General features: G+C 43.9%; 1 protein-coding gene across 4 annotated transcripts in view; it reads left to right on the top strand.

Annotated features, from left to right (window-relative positions):
- The first annotated feature begins 385 nt into the window (after window positions 1-385).
- TMEM94 (transmembrane protein 94) overlaps window positions 386-17236 on the top strand; it is a 38753-nt gene continuing 21902 nt past the window's right edge. For 3 of the 4 annotated variants that reach the window (XM_074921988.1, XM_074921986.1, XM_074921985.1), the window contains exons 1-10: window positions 386-483; window positions 7357-7476; window positions 8168-8295; window positions 8895-9031; window positions 9696-9892; window positions 10676-10827; window positions 11448-11550; window positions 11862-11948; window positions 12478-12594; window positions 16347-16403. In XM_074921988.1, the coding sequence (XP_074778089.1) occupies window positions 430-483; window positions 7357-7476; window positions 8168-8295; window positions 8895-9031; window positions 9696-9892; window positions 10676-10827; window positions 11448-11550; window positions 11862-11948; window positions 12478-12594; window positions 16347-16403 (1152 nt within the window). In that variant the 5' untranslated portion in view covers window positions 386-429. The remainder of the gene's footprint in view (window positions 484-7356; window positions 7477-8167; window positions 8296-8894; window positions 9032-9695; window positions 9893-10675; window positions 10828-11447; window positions 11551-11861; window positions 11949-12477; window positions 12595-16346; window positions 16404-17236) is intronic. The other variant, XM_074921987.1, reaches the window with a different exon arrangement.

The following is a 17236-nucleotide window of genomic DNA, read 5'->3' as shown; positions in this document are numbered from 1 at the left end:
TTGTCCTGTCTAATTTGCCATCTGCTTTTCCACAGACCCCTGTCTGCCAGCATCAACCCTTACTGTGCATGCATATGAATCTCTGCAGGCAGGGAACCCAGGGATTCTGGCTGTGTCGGCTCCATCTGATGAATGAACCATTCTTACAGACATCTGGTGCTATCCTGGGCAAACTTTCTTCTCTCTGTGCCTTTTTTTTCCCCCTTTCTCTCCCCCACCCCCATCCACCGCCTCCTTGCTGGATCTGCAGCGTGACTGGAAACAGGCTGAATTAATCAGCAGACTGGTGCTTCACTCTGCTGCTTCTGTCTCATTCTCTGCAGCGCTGGGCTCTGCACAGTCTTGCTCTCTCTCCCTCTTTGCTCTCGCATTTTTGGAGGGCAGCAGCAGTGCAAGCTGCTGGGGAAGTGGCGCAGGAATTTAGCCCAGATGCTCTTCAAGCAGGCTGATCTCTGGATCCCCCACCAAGGCAAATGCCGCAAAGTAAGTTTCTCTCCCTTAACATTTAAATTCAAAATGGCTTTCCCTGTCTCCCTCCCCAACCTGCATCCTGCCTGATGTGATGGTTTGTGAAGAGCTTTGAGATTTTGGGGAAAGAGGTTATGGCAGGACATGAAGCAGTGAATGATGATTTTAGCTAGGGAATAGCTTGGTGTTGGAGGTGATAGGGAAAAAAGCTCTGTTTTAAACTGTAGATTTAACCCTAAAACCAACAGGAGGGGCCAAACATGATTTTAGCTGCTGACTTCTGCTTTGCTGCCTGTTTGGCTCATGACTTAAATTTGTCTGTTTCTTCTATGAGCTTTGATCTGTAGCTGTTGAAGCTCCTTAACCCTTTGAAACAGGGCTCGCAGTGCACTGCTAGGCTGTATTAGTTGTTACTAGGCTGTTTTAGTCCCCAAAGTCTTCAGGTAAAGAAGTGAAGATGGGAAGGAAGCTCACAGGGGAATGAAAGATGTGCTGAAGTTCTGTGGATTTCTGAGCATTGCTGGCCTCTGGGAGGGGATTAGCATCCTCTGGAGTAAGCTCTGCATTGGCATAAAGCTGTATGCTGTGTGTTGCAGCCAGGATAAATACAGACCCCCAACTGCTCTCTGAACTTGGAGAAATAATGTAACTGGATAAATTACAGTAATTAAAGCTTGATAATTGTGTAGTACAGGTGAGCTTCAAAGCACTGCATAAACACTCCCTCATCCTGCCAGCAGCCTGGTGGGGCAGGTAACTATGGTTGGGGATTTGCTGCTGCAAACAGGACCAAAGAGACACACCGAGGAATGTACAATTCAAAATTGCGCTGTTACCTGGGGAGCAGTCGCTTCTTTCACTGCTTTTGAGCTGCTACTAGCTGAGAAGCGAAGTGCTGGGCTTTGCATTACCCGTGTAGAAAGGTTGATCATGCCTGTTGGCATCTTATGCTGTGCTTCATGGAGGGCATAGAATGTGAATGTCATTGTCTGGATTAAAATGGACTCTGTTCAAAATGCAGTGGTGATTCAGACAGCTGATTAGCGTTGGTTTGGCCAGATCTCTGAGAGATCCGTGCTCTTGCAGCTGTGTCTCTTTGCAGTGTAAGTCTGCAGGCCCTGCTAGCGATGAGCTGTGGGGAGCCTCAAAGCCAGCATCCACACTGGAGCCCCCACAGACACCCAGTTACCAAACTGTGGGGGCTCTTTTGTCCAGGGCCAGGGGGAGGTCTGGGCTGCCTTTCATACTGTTGCTGCAGATGGAGGAAGGAGGCAGTTGTTGACTATTGCTCTGTCCATTAATTTGGGCACTGCTGTGCTGAAGACTTTGCTTGTTTCATTTGATTTGAGACCACCAACAGCTAAGCTGTGGCTCCAAAGCTCATGTCAGGTGGCATTTAAACCAAGTTTAATAGCGGTGTTTGTTGTGCTTTCTGGTACCTGTTCTGGCATGTCCAGTTTTAAAGGCCGTGGTCCCCACAAAGCCATGATCTGCTTGATAGAACTGCCTGAATCATGCAGGTATCAACATGTATTTCTTTTTTCTGTGCTTTCCAGTAGTGTTCAGATGGGTTGGTGAATATTATTGTCTTCACAATGACTACAGTTGGTAGGGAGTTGATAGTCCCATTATAGAGATGGCACAGAGACACAGAGAAGCATCCAGTTTTCACACTCATGCAGAAATCTGTGGCAGAAGAAAGAACAGAATCCATCTGAGCTGACAGATAGTCCAGAGTCTTAATCAAAAGATTATCCGGTGGAGTAGGAATGTGTCAGGGTGGAGGCTCCCTGTAGCCTGGGGCACTAGAGAAGCACTCTTGCTAGTAGCGAGTAAGGAAGGGATCAGACCTGTTTTGAAAAGTAACCAGGTGAGCACTAAGAAAGACAAAAAGCGTAACAGGGACCAAGGATGTCGGTAGTAAAGGGTAACAGCCCAGAGTAGCCTGTGCATTGGCTTTGCTGGCTACACCTGTATCGTTCCATAGCATGGATATGCCGTTTCAGGCAGTCTGAGCACTAACTCAGCAGCCGCAGTTGGGCAGAGCTGTAGCATACTGATCTATGATTTGCTTTAGAACAAGAATAAATCCCTCTCTAGCATTAGTCTGCTGTAAGAAATGTTGCCCCAAAAATCGTGTGCTTTCGCATGTCTGCTGTCCTCTCTGATGAGATGCAAAAAAACCCTCTTATGTGTCACATTGTGCCTTATCCTAAGCAAGAATCTGACTTACATTGCTAAATGCAAATGTATTTGGTGGAGTTACTCTTTCTCATGTGTTTTTGAAACTGTAAATGATGCTTACATTTCAGGAGGTGTAATCTCTGAAATAGATTAATAGCCTGCAAAATGTCATTGTTAAACTCAAAACTGCCTTATTTTTCTGCTAAGGAATGCAAAATAGTTCTCAGAAAAAGGAAGAATGTTCTGCTGCCCCGTTTCCCACCTCCAGCTGTTTAAATCTGAAAAGCAATTGAGTAGAAGTGTTAAAAAAGGGGCCTAGGGTGTGCAGCCTGGAAAGAGGGAAACAATCTGACAGCTGCCTTGTAGCAGTTTTCCATATCACTCTGCATCAGAGGGGTGGATCTGCAGTCTATGAAAATTGAAGCTTCTGTCAGATCTTCTGTTTTCTATTTCTTTATTTGTTTAAACAACCTTTGTAAAGGCAGTTACATTCAAGTGTACAACAGTCTTGGTGAGAAGCCCTTATTCTGCAGGAGACTGAATCCATAGAGGGTGGAGGATGATTCAACCCACTTTGCTTATAAAGCAAAGAATATATTTGTGCTCCAGTATTATTTTAAAAAATGTTTGGCACATGTGATACGCCACATATTATATCAACATTTACTGGTACAATAAATAAATATGTTACTATGGATGTGTAATGGCTGTATGAAAATACAAGAGGACTTAATTATACTCATATTTTGTGTCCATTTCTCACCTGTATACATTCTGACCTCTGCTTGTTCCTTTTGAAGGAAGGAGCAAGACCTCTGTCTTTCATTGGATGAGAGTGTGAGAAAAGCTGAGAAACTTTTAAGATATTCTTGAATGGTTCTCTGTAAAAGAACAGGGTGGGAATTTTAGGAGGAGAGATCAGGAGCCAGTGGTGATTTTGTGCAAGGATGAAGGTGGGCTGTGGGAGGCAGACGTGAGTAGGTGGTGATGCTCAGGAACAACTTCACATTGTGGGAGGAAAAATCTGAAAATAACCACTCTTTTTCTACCTGTCAGTCTGAAAATGCTCCTGCAACCCACGAGGAAGGGAAAGGAAACTTTTTTGCTGTGAGCCAGGCAAGTCTAAAGATTTAAACAAGCTCCTGGATCATTGGGTATTTGCCAACTAATTTCCCCCTGTTGAACTATGTAGGGCCAACTAAGAGGAGAAGGCAAAAGAAAAGTTGACAGATTCTGTGGCTCCCTGTCTCCTAGCTTTGAGTTGTTTCTTTCCCCTTCCTGAAGAGCCAAACCAGCTCCTAAACCTGTGCGTTTGCAAGATCTCAGTCAGGTTCCCTTTCCCTAACATTTGCAGGCAAGCTAAGCAGTAAATGAACATGTAGGATATTTACTGAAAGTGGAGGAACTCACGCATCTTTTCGTCTTCCTGTCCAGTCCACACCTCAGCACATTCATTCCCTCTAGAAAATAAAATCACATGCACAAAACCAATTTCCTGCACTGTGTGTTTTTCCTTATCAGCCATCCTGCAGATTACAACTCTTGAGAGCTGCGCTATCATCCGCAGGGCAGAGGGTTGCAATCATCCCGTGTTTACCTGGCTTCAGTCATGCCTCTCAGACTGAGGCTGTGATAGCCAGGGCAGGAGGGCAGCTCCAGAGGTGCCCTAAGTGCACTTAGAGGCTCATGTGCGCTCCAGCCTCTTGGGGCAAAGGAGGAAGCACTTGCTTATTTTCTCTTCAGGACTTTTCCCTTTAGGCATGGCAGAAGGAAAGTATAGCCTTTTAAAATGCCTCCTGATACCCATCAGGGGTTTGCTCTCACTGTAACCTGGTATTTACTGTCTGGTTTTTCTTTTTTTTGTTCTTCAGAGGAAACCCTGTGCTAAGGCAGCTGGGTGGAAGGTGTCTCACTGTTTTTGTTTTGACCTGAAAATTAGCGGATTATTCTTTGAATGCATCTTTCCAAAGCAAAGATGTGAATGTTGAGGTTGTTATTACTGAACTGATACCTCCTGTGAATGGCTTCTTCACCCTGGGGTGCTCAACCTCCTCTTTTGTGGCAGGAAGAGGACTTGCAGCTGATGAAAGGCTGGAAAGATCCCTCTGGGACAGCTTAAGAGCCCTAGGTTTGCCATATACAAAGGTTTACTTTAGGGCATTTGAAAAATGCCTCATTAGCAGTTGATGACTTAGCAGGGCAGCTCTTGTTGCGAAAACCTAGAGCTGCCCCTTGCCAGGAGTTCAGGGTGGCTCTTCTGGCCTGTCCCTTCTGTTCCTTGTTCCAAGTGGTTTCCCTGGATGCTCGCCGGCGATAGGTTATCAGTCACTTCAGGCAGCCTCTCACTCACATTATTCAGCCTTTGTTTACTGGGCTGGCTCTGCCTGCTTTGCCGAATACTCCCAAGTGTCAGGATGCATGTTTAACAATCCCTGCCCTTCCTGCCGTTCTTCCCCAGCCCTGCCACACTCTGCACTTGTCCCTCGCACCTGCTACAGCCACCTTCCTTTGTGGCTGCCCTTACCTTGACTGATGCTACGGCAAAGCAGTAAGTCCTATGTAAAGACTGGAGCAGATGTGCAAGTATTTCAGGAGCTTTTCTGATTACCTCTGGATTTGCTGCTCGCTGCCTGCTGTGATGTGGCAGTTTCTCTTTCCAGGCAGTGGAAACTGTAGTAGATGTTGGCATTAAGTGCAACTTCCCTCTCGTTTCTTCTGTAGCTCTTGATGTATCCATTGGCACCAGCTCAGTGCCTAAGCAGACTTTGCTTTCCAGTTAAAGTCCCTCTTATTATTGCTGCTTTTTCTTTCTGTGTCATATTTATCTGTCAGTTTTCCCTGTATTGGAGAGGATGAGTGTTTTTGTGGGTGCTTTGCTATGCCCCCAACAGCCAGCCATCAGCGCAGAGAGAGAAACCTTACTGTCACTTGCTCCGTGTTGCTCTCGGACACTCCTGTTTGCAGCACTCCCGTAGTGCAGTGGCATGTCCATTGCCAGCTACACTGCCTGCCATCTTCTCCTCTGGGAGTCTTTGAGAGACTCCTGTGTTTAGTCCTGTGCTGATGTTACCTGGGCTGCTTCCAAGAACAACACAGAACTGCTTCCTCTATTCCTAAAACTGACACAGAGAATTAAAACTACAGCAGGATTATTTTTAGTTCTGTAAAAGTGCAGCTGAAGCAGCATTGCTAGACGCTGCCTGGCCAGAATTTGCTGTTTCAAATTGTCCCTGATAGGTGGGGAGTGTGTGTGTGTGTGGTAGATGGTAGCTTAAAGAACATCTATCTGCTATTCCTTGATGCTTACATTACAGTTTGGATTGGACCATCAATGCAAATGAGCCTGAAGTCCGAGATTAGTTTCCGATAAATGTTCACCTGGAAACCACTCAGTTAAGGAACAGGAAGAAAAGTGCAGATCATAGCTGAGCTGCACTTGCAGAGCTGGGTGCCAGCATGCAGCTCCTGAAGAGCAGAGCGGTGGATTTGGCAGGGCTGGGAAGCTGATGGCTGCAATAGCAGGAATTGCTGCAGCTCCTGCCTGAGCTGTATTTGCTGGGCTGTGTATCACACTGGTGGGGACCGGAGGGGGAAGCTTCCTGCCTGCTTTGTGTTCAGTAGTTCTATACTCTGTCAACAGTATGATACACCTGAGCATGTGTGTGTGTGTGCAGGATATCCTATGTGCTGTACACCCTCAGGGTGTTTGTATTTAAAGATGAAATGCAAATGAGAACTTTTATTGACCAGCTCCCTGATACCTGCTGTAGCCCTCTCATAGACACCTGCCTGCTTTTCCTTGTTGATTCACTTTCAGTGATCTGGTACCCACAGTACCTCGCAGCAGTCTGTGATTTGAAAGGAAGGAAAGAGCTTGTTCTTGCCCCAGAACTGCAAGCATTTACCCCACTTTCTTGTTATTAGCATCTTATGGCAGTATTTTCCACATGGCACGCTCTCTCTCTGCCTGCGTCCTTTCAGGCAGCTGCCTCTTTGCTGACCAGTGAGGGAGCAGTGCTCTGGACTCTGTGTGCTGCCTTCAAGTCCAGATGTCTCCCTAGTATGTTCATCAGCACTTAGAACTCTTTAACGCTTTCTCTTGTAAAAGGAGGAGCTGATACTGGAGTTATGTCTCCTCCTGAACTGATCCATGGCCTAACAGTTAAATCTGGGGGCTTGTGTGTCAAAGTAGCCACAGAGGCAGGATTCATAACCAAAAATTCATAAGGAGCAGTTGTGGAAATCAGACCACTCTTGTTTAGAATTGCAGATATTCTACTACTGTTAGCAAAAATCTATCATGTATCATTAAAATTCTACCATAAGTGTCTGTTCTGTTGTCTCTGCAAGCTGATACCAGTTCAAACCTGCGTAACCTCGGAGCTGAGCAGCCTCCCTTTGTACTGTCCTCAGCCTCTGCTGATTAGAATCTTGTTTCACAGAAATGACTTGGTATTGTGCTTTGATAAAGTATTTATCTGGCACAGTCAGGACCGGTTTGTTTACCTGATATTATCTAAGGGCTCTAATTCCAGCCAGCAGTCTAAAGTTCACAGGAGGGAAGATGATTTCAGGAAAATGGAGAATCAGACTGGTGATGATGAGTGCAGGGCATTCACGGTAGGGTGCTCAGTCAGGCATCAGGAAAAAGCCTAAAAAAGAAAATAGGAAAGCACTAAACAGTTTGTTTTTCTGGCACCTTAGGATGAGATGACCTCAAGTTTGGGCCTCACCACAAAGAAAGCCCTCACAATCCTGAGAGACCAGCTGTCAGCACTGCTGGAGGGGCATCAGAAGGAACGGAAAAAAGTGACTTCATGGAAGGTGAGGCACCAGACATCACAAGTTTGGGCACTCAGTCTCCCCTTCTCAAAGTAAAGCTGAAGATTAAACAAAAGTTGGCTGCATTTCCTCCCAGACTGCTGCTGCAGAGTGTCTGGGTGTAGAACTGCTAAAGTCCTTGGAAACAAAGCAAGGAATCTGCCAAAGGGTATGTTTCTCTCAGCACTTCTCACCTGGATGCTGGAGCTCTACAGGGGCTTAGTTTCACCTCTGAAGGATCGAAGGGCTTCAAGAGCCACTACTGGCAGTGTGCTTGTGGAGATTGTATCAGGTGGAAAGAGCTGTGAAGCTCAACAGTCTCCCCTTATCCACCATGTTTGTCTGGTGTGTGTGTTGAATACAAAGTGCTAATGTTTATGCACAGTACTTAAATGTTAAAAGTGTTCCTCGCTTGGTTAGTGACAATGGGGCAGCCTGGCACAGAAGCCTTTTCATTCTTCCAAGCAAGAGCAAAGCAGAGCGTGTTCACGCAGACTTGCCAGCTAAGCAACCGTTAGTGCTGTAGCATTCCCATAACTGACCTGGGATGCTCTGTATCATTTTCAGGGGTTTTACAAAGTTGTGTTCACCCTGGAGTGTCAACTGCTGCCTTCACCCTTTCTCACTCGGCTTTTTCCAAATGTCTGGCTCTCTATTTCATGAATGCTGACTGTCTGCTGCTCTCCTTTCGTAGGAGGTGTGGAGGAGCAGTTTTCTGTACCATGGTAACCGTTGCTCCTGTTTCCACTGGCCTGGTGCATCTCTGATGCTTCTGGCAGTGCTGTTGCTGCTGTGCTGCTATGGGAGCCAGCCACAGGGGAGGTAAGCAAACATCCTCTGCTGGTTAACTGAGGCAAGGTGGTAGTTTTATATTATCTTGACACTGTGTGTGGCTGATATAACAGTGTTGTCCCTCATTCTGTCTAGACATCTAGACAATAGCATATTCACACTGGTAATTCTGTCCCTATCAGTCCCTTTCACAAAACTTCAGCCAACTTAATTCTACTTGTAGTAGACCCATAGAATGTCATTTGGAGAGGCTGAGACTTTTTTTCTACAGTGTTTGTAGATCTTGAAAAATCCAAAGGCATTATCATAGGATGAATTTTGAAACCGGAGAAATCAGTGGCTCATAGAAGTTACTGTGCTGTCATATGTGCCGTAGCATGCCTTGACAGTATTTGTAAGGGCATTTTTTAATTGAGACAGGTCCTTTCAGACTTCTCTGGTGGCATTTTTCTAAAGAAGAACTGTGATCATAGCTCTCTCACTTTTCTTTTTTAGCCATAAGTCTGTGGGATGTAGGAATAAACAACTGAGCAGGAGTGCATTTATCTCTGTGGGTGGCTGGCAGTATATTCTGCTCATTTACTCAAAACTCATCTGCTTTCTGCTTTCTTCTGTTTTGCTGTGCAAAGCCAAGGTGCTGAGATAGTTAATGCACTGGCACTCTTCCTCCTTCTCCTCTTGGATCTCTTCATGATTGGGCGTCAAGAGAGGCTGAAGTGCAGAGAGGTGGAGAGGAGACTCCAGACAATCATTGATAAGATAAATGGTGAGGTCTCATTTATCTGTCCACTCATTTGCAGTTGTGTTTTCCTCCCATTGGATTTTTCTCCAAACCTGATCACTTACATTAGTAATTAGGCTTAGTAGCCTTCTCCAGTGTTATGCAAAAACAGGCTGTGAGAATTATGTCCTGTAGAATAGTTATTTTGAGCAGTCATGTGACCATGTGCTTCCAATCTGTGTGTTATCAGGTAGGCGTCTGTTATGTCTGTGTAGTTTGGAGTCATTCGAATCCTCAGTATATTACAAAAATATCGGCCTTGCAGCAGATGATGAGAAAAGAATACGTGGGGTTGTACCACAACATAGAACAGAAGGAAATAAATTGCTGTGCATGAGCATCGTCTCAACGGGGGCTTTTGAACCTGAGGAGGCAGTTTATTTCAGTGCAGCAGTTTTAAGGACAGCCTTTAGCTTTTCCATTGTACAAGTATGTATTTAAGGTTATAAAATGACTATGTTTAGTTATTAATACTGGGTGGAGAGAGAGGGGAAGAGCCATCAAGGAGAAAGAGAGACATGATAAAAGATCATGGGAATGGACTAAGCTTAGCACTGAAGGACCTATAGCAACTACAAGATGTAAATTGATGTATATTGTCCTCTCCAGAATTGTTACCACTTAATTCTTTCACACTTTGTGCTTTCAGATACACTTGGCAAAGAGGTGAAATGGCCAGACTCCATGTACCCTGACCTTCACATGCCTTATGCCCCATCCTGGTCCCTTCATTGGGCCTACAGGGATGGTCACCTTGTCAACTTGCCTGTGAGCCTGTTAGTAGAAGGAGATGTCATTGCTTTGAGGCCAGGCCAGGAGTCATTTGCTTCTTTGAGAGGGATTAAGGTAACTTGCTTGTTTTATTTCCCTGGCCTGTAACAATATACTTCCTAGGATTTTCTTGCCAATACTCTAATTCCCAGTGTACAGCTTATTGGCGTGTTTGGTTTCTTCTGACCTTGAAAATAGCTTGAAATTCCAGTTCAGTCAAGGACGGTGCTTTGTTAAGACTGCCTCTCCTCTATGAACTCCCTAGCCCAATGGACAGGAGAACTAATGTGGTACCAAAGCACCACGTTTCCATCTCTTCCAGGTCAAGAGGAAATTGTAACATGCTGCTAAATGCAAGTGGAGTGGATCTATCCAATTGGATGATACAATATGACATACAAACTCCCTACTTTATTCTGGTTTTTATGTGGAGAAACAAAGTTTTTCTGCTTTGAATTTCTCCTTACTACTGTTTTATTATAAAAGAAGATGATACAAAATACCCGTAGTAGTAGTAAATTAACAAATCAATCACAAGATCTATGCAAAGATTTTGCTGCTTGAGGAAGACTGGAAAAAAATTAAAGCTTGAAATTTACCTTTGTTGGTTTTTATCATAGCTTTCACTCCAAATGCCAATTTTCATGAAATAACCAGATGTGCTTGAACACAAACATTTCATTTGGCTTCAAGTTTGAAGCGATAGTTTGTGAGAGCTGAGAGGGAACTGTGACAAACACCTATTATGTCATTTGCAGTGGGAGGGATCCTGCTGGACTAAACCTCCAGTCCCTCGCAGCAGGATTCCACCAAGGCCCCAACTGTTGCAGCCTTTGGGCTCTCTAACTTTTTTCCTAGGATGATGAGCACATAGTTCTGGAGCCAGGAGATCTGTTTCCACCTTTCTCACCTCCACCCTCCCCAAGGGGAGAAGTGAAGAAGGGACCTCAGAACCCTCAGCTGTATCGTCTTTTCCGTGTCTTGAAGACCCCAATAATTGATAATGTCAGGTGGGTTAAATACAGTGCACAGTGCCTGCACAGCTTGTCTGTGTCCTTGTTGCTGCCTTGTGTCAGCAAAGAATGAGACTTACCAGTCCAGGACAGGAACTGTCAAATGTGCTGTGCTGTGTTTTCTTTATTCCCTGGGAATGCTCTAAGTCTCTTACTGTCTTGTCTTCAATTGTCCTCCTTAACTGGTAGGTTAGGCTAATATATAAAACCACATATATCCTAAGGATTACTGTTCAGCTCATTACTTCCCAACTAAATTTGAACAATGCAGGGAGGATGCAGATTTCATGCATTTGATGTAACTATCGATATGACACCCTTTCGTCAACTGGAGATAACAGAGATCTGAATGTCCTGTTGGAGTTTCAGTACACATCGGGGTGATGGAGCCTTCCCATTCAGTGGGTGAGGAGACCTGGGAAGTTTGCTCAACAGATTTACCACGGCAGGTTTTTCAGGCTGCTATTGTAGAACTTTGCTTCTCTTTTGAAGGTCACCCCACATAGCATAGGGTGAACACAGTGTTCTAATCAGGTCTACCAGGAGGTTTATATCTGAGGAAGGTGTGGAGTTAGGGTCTTGGTTGCTAAAATCTCAGGCTGTTTTCCATTTTTTAGGTGGTGTCTGGAAATGGCTTTGTCACGTCCTGTGACAGCCCTGGATAATGAGAGATTCACTGTACAGTCAGTGATGCTGAAATATGCTGTCCCTATTGTACTGGTAGGTCCCATTTCAAGCCTTTGTTGTTGTCTATAGCCATGTTTTGACAAGAAAGGTGAAGAATTTGCAACCATCAACAGGAAATTGCGGCCAGGTCCTAACTCATGCGACTGACTGTGTGTACCTTGGGTAGTTCAGAGAAGCAAAAATGCTGAGCCATCTAGCTGTGAGAGTGGAGGGAGGAACTGCAGCAGCAGACAAAGTATATCTTCCAGACTTTCCCAGGGCTGAGAATGTTACAAGGCAGTGAAAACTTCTTCCCTACATGTACCAGTTGTTAGCTGACAGTGTCGTCTCTGTTTGAATTGCAGGCTGGCTTCCTGATCACTAATGCTGTGCGCTTCATTTTCAAAGCTCCTGGAATTGCTTCTTGGCAATACACTCTTCTTCAGCTACAGGTAAAGGAGAGCTTTGAGCTCCACTCCACTGCCTCCCCAGAGCACCACTGAGACTGATTCCCTCCCTGAAGCGACAGCATCCTTTGCATGCGTGCGTGCTGGATCCAGGAGCTGTCAGTGGAGCAGGAAAATAGCTTTCCCCTGGCAATCCCTCCCAGACTGCCCTTTACATTGTTTGTGCTCTCTCACTTGCCATGTATGTATATATGTATGTGTATGTCTACATATATGTGTATAGTATCCCTGCCCTTTAAACTTGTAACCTTTATGTCAAATTCAGCAGGAAAATCAGCTGCAAGTTGGTGTGATATATTCATGGCCTCCTTCATTAAACCCTGAAGGGTGTGTGTGTCTCCCTCCTGAGCTTCTCCTTGTGCTGCACTGCTTCCAGCGCAAGCAGTCTCCTTCCTTCCTGCCACTGCCTTCTGCCTTTTACCCATCCTCTCTCACTGTGGTGGAAAAGATGTCATGTGAGAGGTCTGACTTCTTGTTGTATCTGTGCTTGCTGGTGATTACAGTTTTTTTTCAGGTGAATGGTGTCCTACCCATCCTTCCGTTGCTTTTCCCTGTCCTGTGGGTTCTTGCTACAGCCTTTGGAGAAGCCAGAGTCTTGGCCCAGATGAGCAAGGCCTCATCCACCTCACTGGTAGGTATCTCTCCACATCAAACCATTGCAGAGAAAGGGGCAGAAGATGGGAAGGGCTCTGTGAAGTGAGCACAGTGGAGTCAATAGATGTGTCCACATTATTGTAAAAGCTTTGGATCTTTGGTTGTCCCAGCTGTGCCCTCTCCCTGGAGCACAGTGTGGCTTCTTCTTGAACAGATGTTTTAATTTTTTCAGCCCATCTACAGATATCTCAGGGTGATAGGAACCTCCAGTGATTCCAAAAATCTCTTCAAGACATGTCCTTTCTATCAGCTAAGCATAATCTTTCAGAGGGATCAACACGGAGATAAATGCCCTGTGGTGACTATAACTAGAGAACGTTTAGCCACTGAGAAGGAGTGGGATACACGAGATCCTCTGCAACCCCTTGTTTTAACATGTGGGCTGAGGCTCTGGGGCTTTGCTTGCAGGCATGGCCTTTGCAGTGGATCAGAGAGTAAGAGGAGTTTCTGGTGGTTGTGCTGGTTTGGGGAGTGGAGTTTGGCAGTCTGATGGATGTGTGATCCTGAACCGGATGCACTGATGGGTGTCTCTTGTTCTCTTCTGGTGGCAGTGTTGGTGACATGCACTGTGCTATGTTTGTCTTCTGTGCTGACTTCTGTAATGCCTGTACTTGGAGAGAGTTTCTCTCCTTCTTGGCTTTCCTTGGCCTCTGTGGTCCTGAGTTTGTGTTTTCTATTCTTTTCCCTGTAGGTAATACACGACTAAGTTGCCTGTGTCCTGGGAGAGAGGACACATATTACCTCCCTCAGTGGCATTTGCACCTTTACCATCTCTTTCCATTGTTTTCTCCACTTTACCTTTCCCACCCATTCTCAGCATCACTTGGTTTCTGTCTTTGGAACCTTCTTTCCTCTTTCGCTTCACACCTTGCTGTTTGGCTGGGAGAAGCCAGAGCTCCTTGGCTTCCCTGCTTCATCGTTCTCAACATACACATTTGCCTTGTCCTTCATACTTGGACCTTCCTCATGTTCTTTCCTGTCTTCTTTTTCTTGCCAGGCAGCTCACTCTGTCCAGCCAGCTTTTTCTGTGACATCTCAAACATGATCCTCCATCCTTGCTGATGCAGAACAACTGTTGTGATGTGCCTTGGTCATTCTCCCCCTTGACTAGGGCAGTCTTCTCTTGGCCTCCCTATTTCACTTCTTCCTTCTCTCTACTCTGTTCAAAATGTAGTAGGTAAGACCCTCTTCCTCTCCAATCACGTGGCCTGTGTGACACTCTTCACCTTCTGCCCCCTCCCATCGTGTTCAAGCTGTTTGATTCCCAGTTTTTCAAGGCCATAGGTGACTCTCATGACTGGTTTAGTCAGACATCCTGCAGGACACAAACTGGTGCCCCCCAAAACGAACCCCTGCCTCAGGTTTGTTACTATAGTTGGACTACAGCAGCATTCCTTTTAGAAAGGAATTCGATGTTGGTTTGAAAACATTTGTAATGCCTTTGATAGGTTGTTTCAGTAATTATTTATCTTCACTACTAAAAATGGGTATTCTGTTTTAGTGGGAATTTTTATAGTATCTGATTTCCAGCCCTTGGAACGTTTACATCTTTTGTCTCCTAGGTTTAAGAGCACGTCAATCAAATTTCTGGTCTGTTGTAGCTACTCACATGCCCTTTTACTGCCTCTTTGGTTAAGTAAAGAGTTTAAGCACCTTGAATCACTATAAGCATATTTTCCAACCCTCTGATCATTCTCTTGGCTTTCCTCTTAGTTTTCTCCAGTGCTTCAGGATCACTGTAGAATTATGACTCTCCAAAACCCACAAAATATTCCAGTAAAAGTTGTGCTTGTGCTAAATTTCAGAATAATTTGGACTTTCTAGTCTATGTTCCCTTGTTAGTGCAACAAAGGATCGTATTAGATCTTTTAGCCACTGCTTTAAATGGCCAGGCTTTGTCCAGCTGATAATCTACAGAGTTACTGCTTTCTAGGAGAGTCCTCATCCTCTAAGTCCAACCTTCATTTTTGCTCCTAGGTATGCAACCTTACTTTTGTACCTGTTGGTATGCATGTTTTTGCTTATTTACCAAGCAATGCATACTGTTCTGTAACAGTGGTCTGTTCTCCTTATTACTGGACCCTGCCCCAAACTTTGTATAGTTTACACTATCAGTAATGGTTTTTTAGTTTTCTTTCAGGCTATTAACAAAACACCCAGAATTTGTCCCTGCTTGAGCTAGTAACACATCCTATTGCAAATAATTCCTCAGTTTCTGTTTCATTTGGAGATAATCTGTTTCTAATATATTTAATATGGGCCCTATTTCTCTGGTATTATTCTAGTTTTTGTTAGAAAACCAGTAAAGCATTTTGTATCAAGTCGAAGTACCAAACGGTCTATGTCGAAAGCATTACTTTTATCAGTCAAATTCATAATTAGTAAAAAAAGATATTACAATAGTTTGATTAGATTTATTATTCATATACTTGTAGCGTTTGGTGGTGGTTGTATTATTCCACTTTTCTTTTATTGGAGTCTCATATTAGCTGCTCTGTTATTCTGCCTGAAATCAAAGTCTGTCTGGGGTCCTGTGGTAACTCGGTTTGTTCTCCTTACCGTTTTTAGGCATTGGCACATTGGCTTTCTTCCATTGCACTGGGACTTAATCCATGCTTCAAGCCTTGTGCAAAATCAGCAGTAACAGTCAGAAAGTTGTCCAGACCTGCTAATTTAAACATATTTACTTTCAGTAGCTAGTGCTAGAATGGAAAATATTTCATAGTTATCATATGGTATGATTATATCACTGAATAAGGAATAGCAATATTTATTTAACACGTCTGCCTTGCCTGGAATATCATTTGCAATTTCACTGTCTTCAACAAAGAGTGGTTTTAATTACCTATTGGTATGCTTTCTTGTATTTTTATGTTAATTTTCACTTCTATTTTCACTTCCATTCAGAACTGGACTTTTTTAGTTTTACTACGGATTGTTGCTTTTTCAAATTTTAGTACAATATTGTTAAACAGTTCCTAATCCTCCTTCATAGTTCTCAGTTTAAATTATTTATGACAAATTTGTCTTTGTTTTTTTCAGCTTTGTTAAACTGATACTTTTTAAAGAGCCAGATATATGCACTATTATTTGGGGTGTCGTTGTATTTACATACAAATATAATTGCTATATTCACTTATGCTTATGAATATACTTAAATTAAACTGTTTTCCAAAATTACATCTACTATGGAATTCCTTTTTGCTGGATGCACAGATTTTGAGTTAGTAAATTTCTTGTTGTAATTCCAAGAGCCCCATGGTAGTGCCCTGCTATAATTTCTTTTCATTTCCTATCCACATCCCATTCATATCACCTCGTTCCTCTGTGTCCATTATGTTCCAGGCACCTGCTTTTACAACCACTCTTCTAGCTCCCTTCTTTTAACTGACCCATATAGCTTAAAAACAGATCAGTCTATCCTGGCTTTTTCTGTCTAAAAATGACTATCCAGAAAGAGCCTCCTCTGTAGACATTTAGGTGATGACTGTGAGTTCTTCTGTGATGTACAGCACCAAGCACTTTGAATATGTGTCACAAGTAGATAAAGACATAGTCCATTAAAGACTTAATTGTTTTGATGAACTATTGGTCTGCCTTGGTATAGTGATTCCTGCAGAGCAGGACTCCTGCTTTCTTCTCTCTGAAGGCACAGTATTTAGGGAAGGATGTTCCTCATGACACATTTCTGAGCACGATTATAGTAACTGGTCTCTTCTCTTGCTGCAGCTTGCTAAGTTTTCAGAGGACACTCTCAGCAGCTACACAGAGATGGTATCTTCTCAGGTACTATTATTATGAATTGTTTTCTTCCATCTTCACTGCAGAACTTCATGATATCCTTTCCCTTCCTCTCTGTTCTCCTGCTTGTTCCTAGACCCTTTTTACTTGTGTCAGTTGTCCATTGTCACCATTTGCTGCTTTAATTTGCTATGCATGCAGGTTGCATGTCTTTCCCCTACACTTTCCCTTGTAAATGCTGCTCTGCTGACCAGAGATTGAGGTGACTTTGATACTGCGCCCGGTTGTGCTTTTCTGAATATTGCAAATGGTTTGAAATCAACATTTTCTGTCCTGAAGAAAGTACCTCTTTCAAGTCCTTCTGTTCCAGGAGTAAAATAAACTTTTTATGGTGTGTGTCAGAAAGAAGGGAAGTGTTTTGCTTGTACCGGAAAAACCTCCTTCTTCAAGCCAAAAACTAAAGAACAGGGGATGGCGGTCAGCACCAGGAGCAAATGTGAAGAGGGGACCATGGGATGTTCAGGCTTTTAAAAAGTCTGATCCTGTTTCATATGCTCCTTAACGAGCTTAAGCACATTACTAGTCCTTCCAAAGCTGGGACAAATAAACCTTCAGAAGGCCTTTTTCTGGGGGAGGAACTGCATCTGGCCACTCTATAAATTGCATCATCCAGATTAAACATGGGTAGAGGAAAGACACTTTTCTGTCTAATCTGGCATTAAGATTCCCCTTTCCATAAGGAGGCAGATGGACTCCAGGAGTGATTAAAAATCCCTAGGTATTTTAAGAATCAGTTCCTATCTCCTTGCTCCCAGACAGACAGAGGAGTGCACATGGTTGCATACACATATGCTGCCTTTGCTGAATATTTTGTTGTC

This window comes from Athene noctua, chromosome 18 (assembly GCF_965140245.1).
Source record: "Athene noctua chromosome 18, bAthNoc1.hap1.1, whole genome shotgun sequence".
NCBI classification, from domain to species: domain Eukaryota; kingdom Metazoa; phylum Chordata; class Aves; order Strigiformes; family Strigidae; genus Athene; species Athene noctua.
This window is presented reverse-complemented; position numbering and strand designations above follow the sequence as displayed.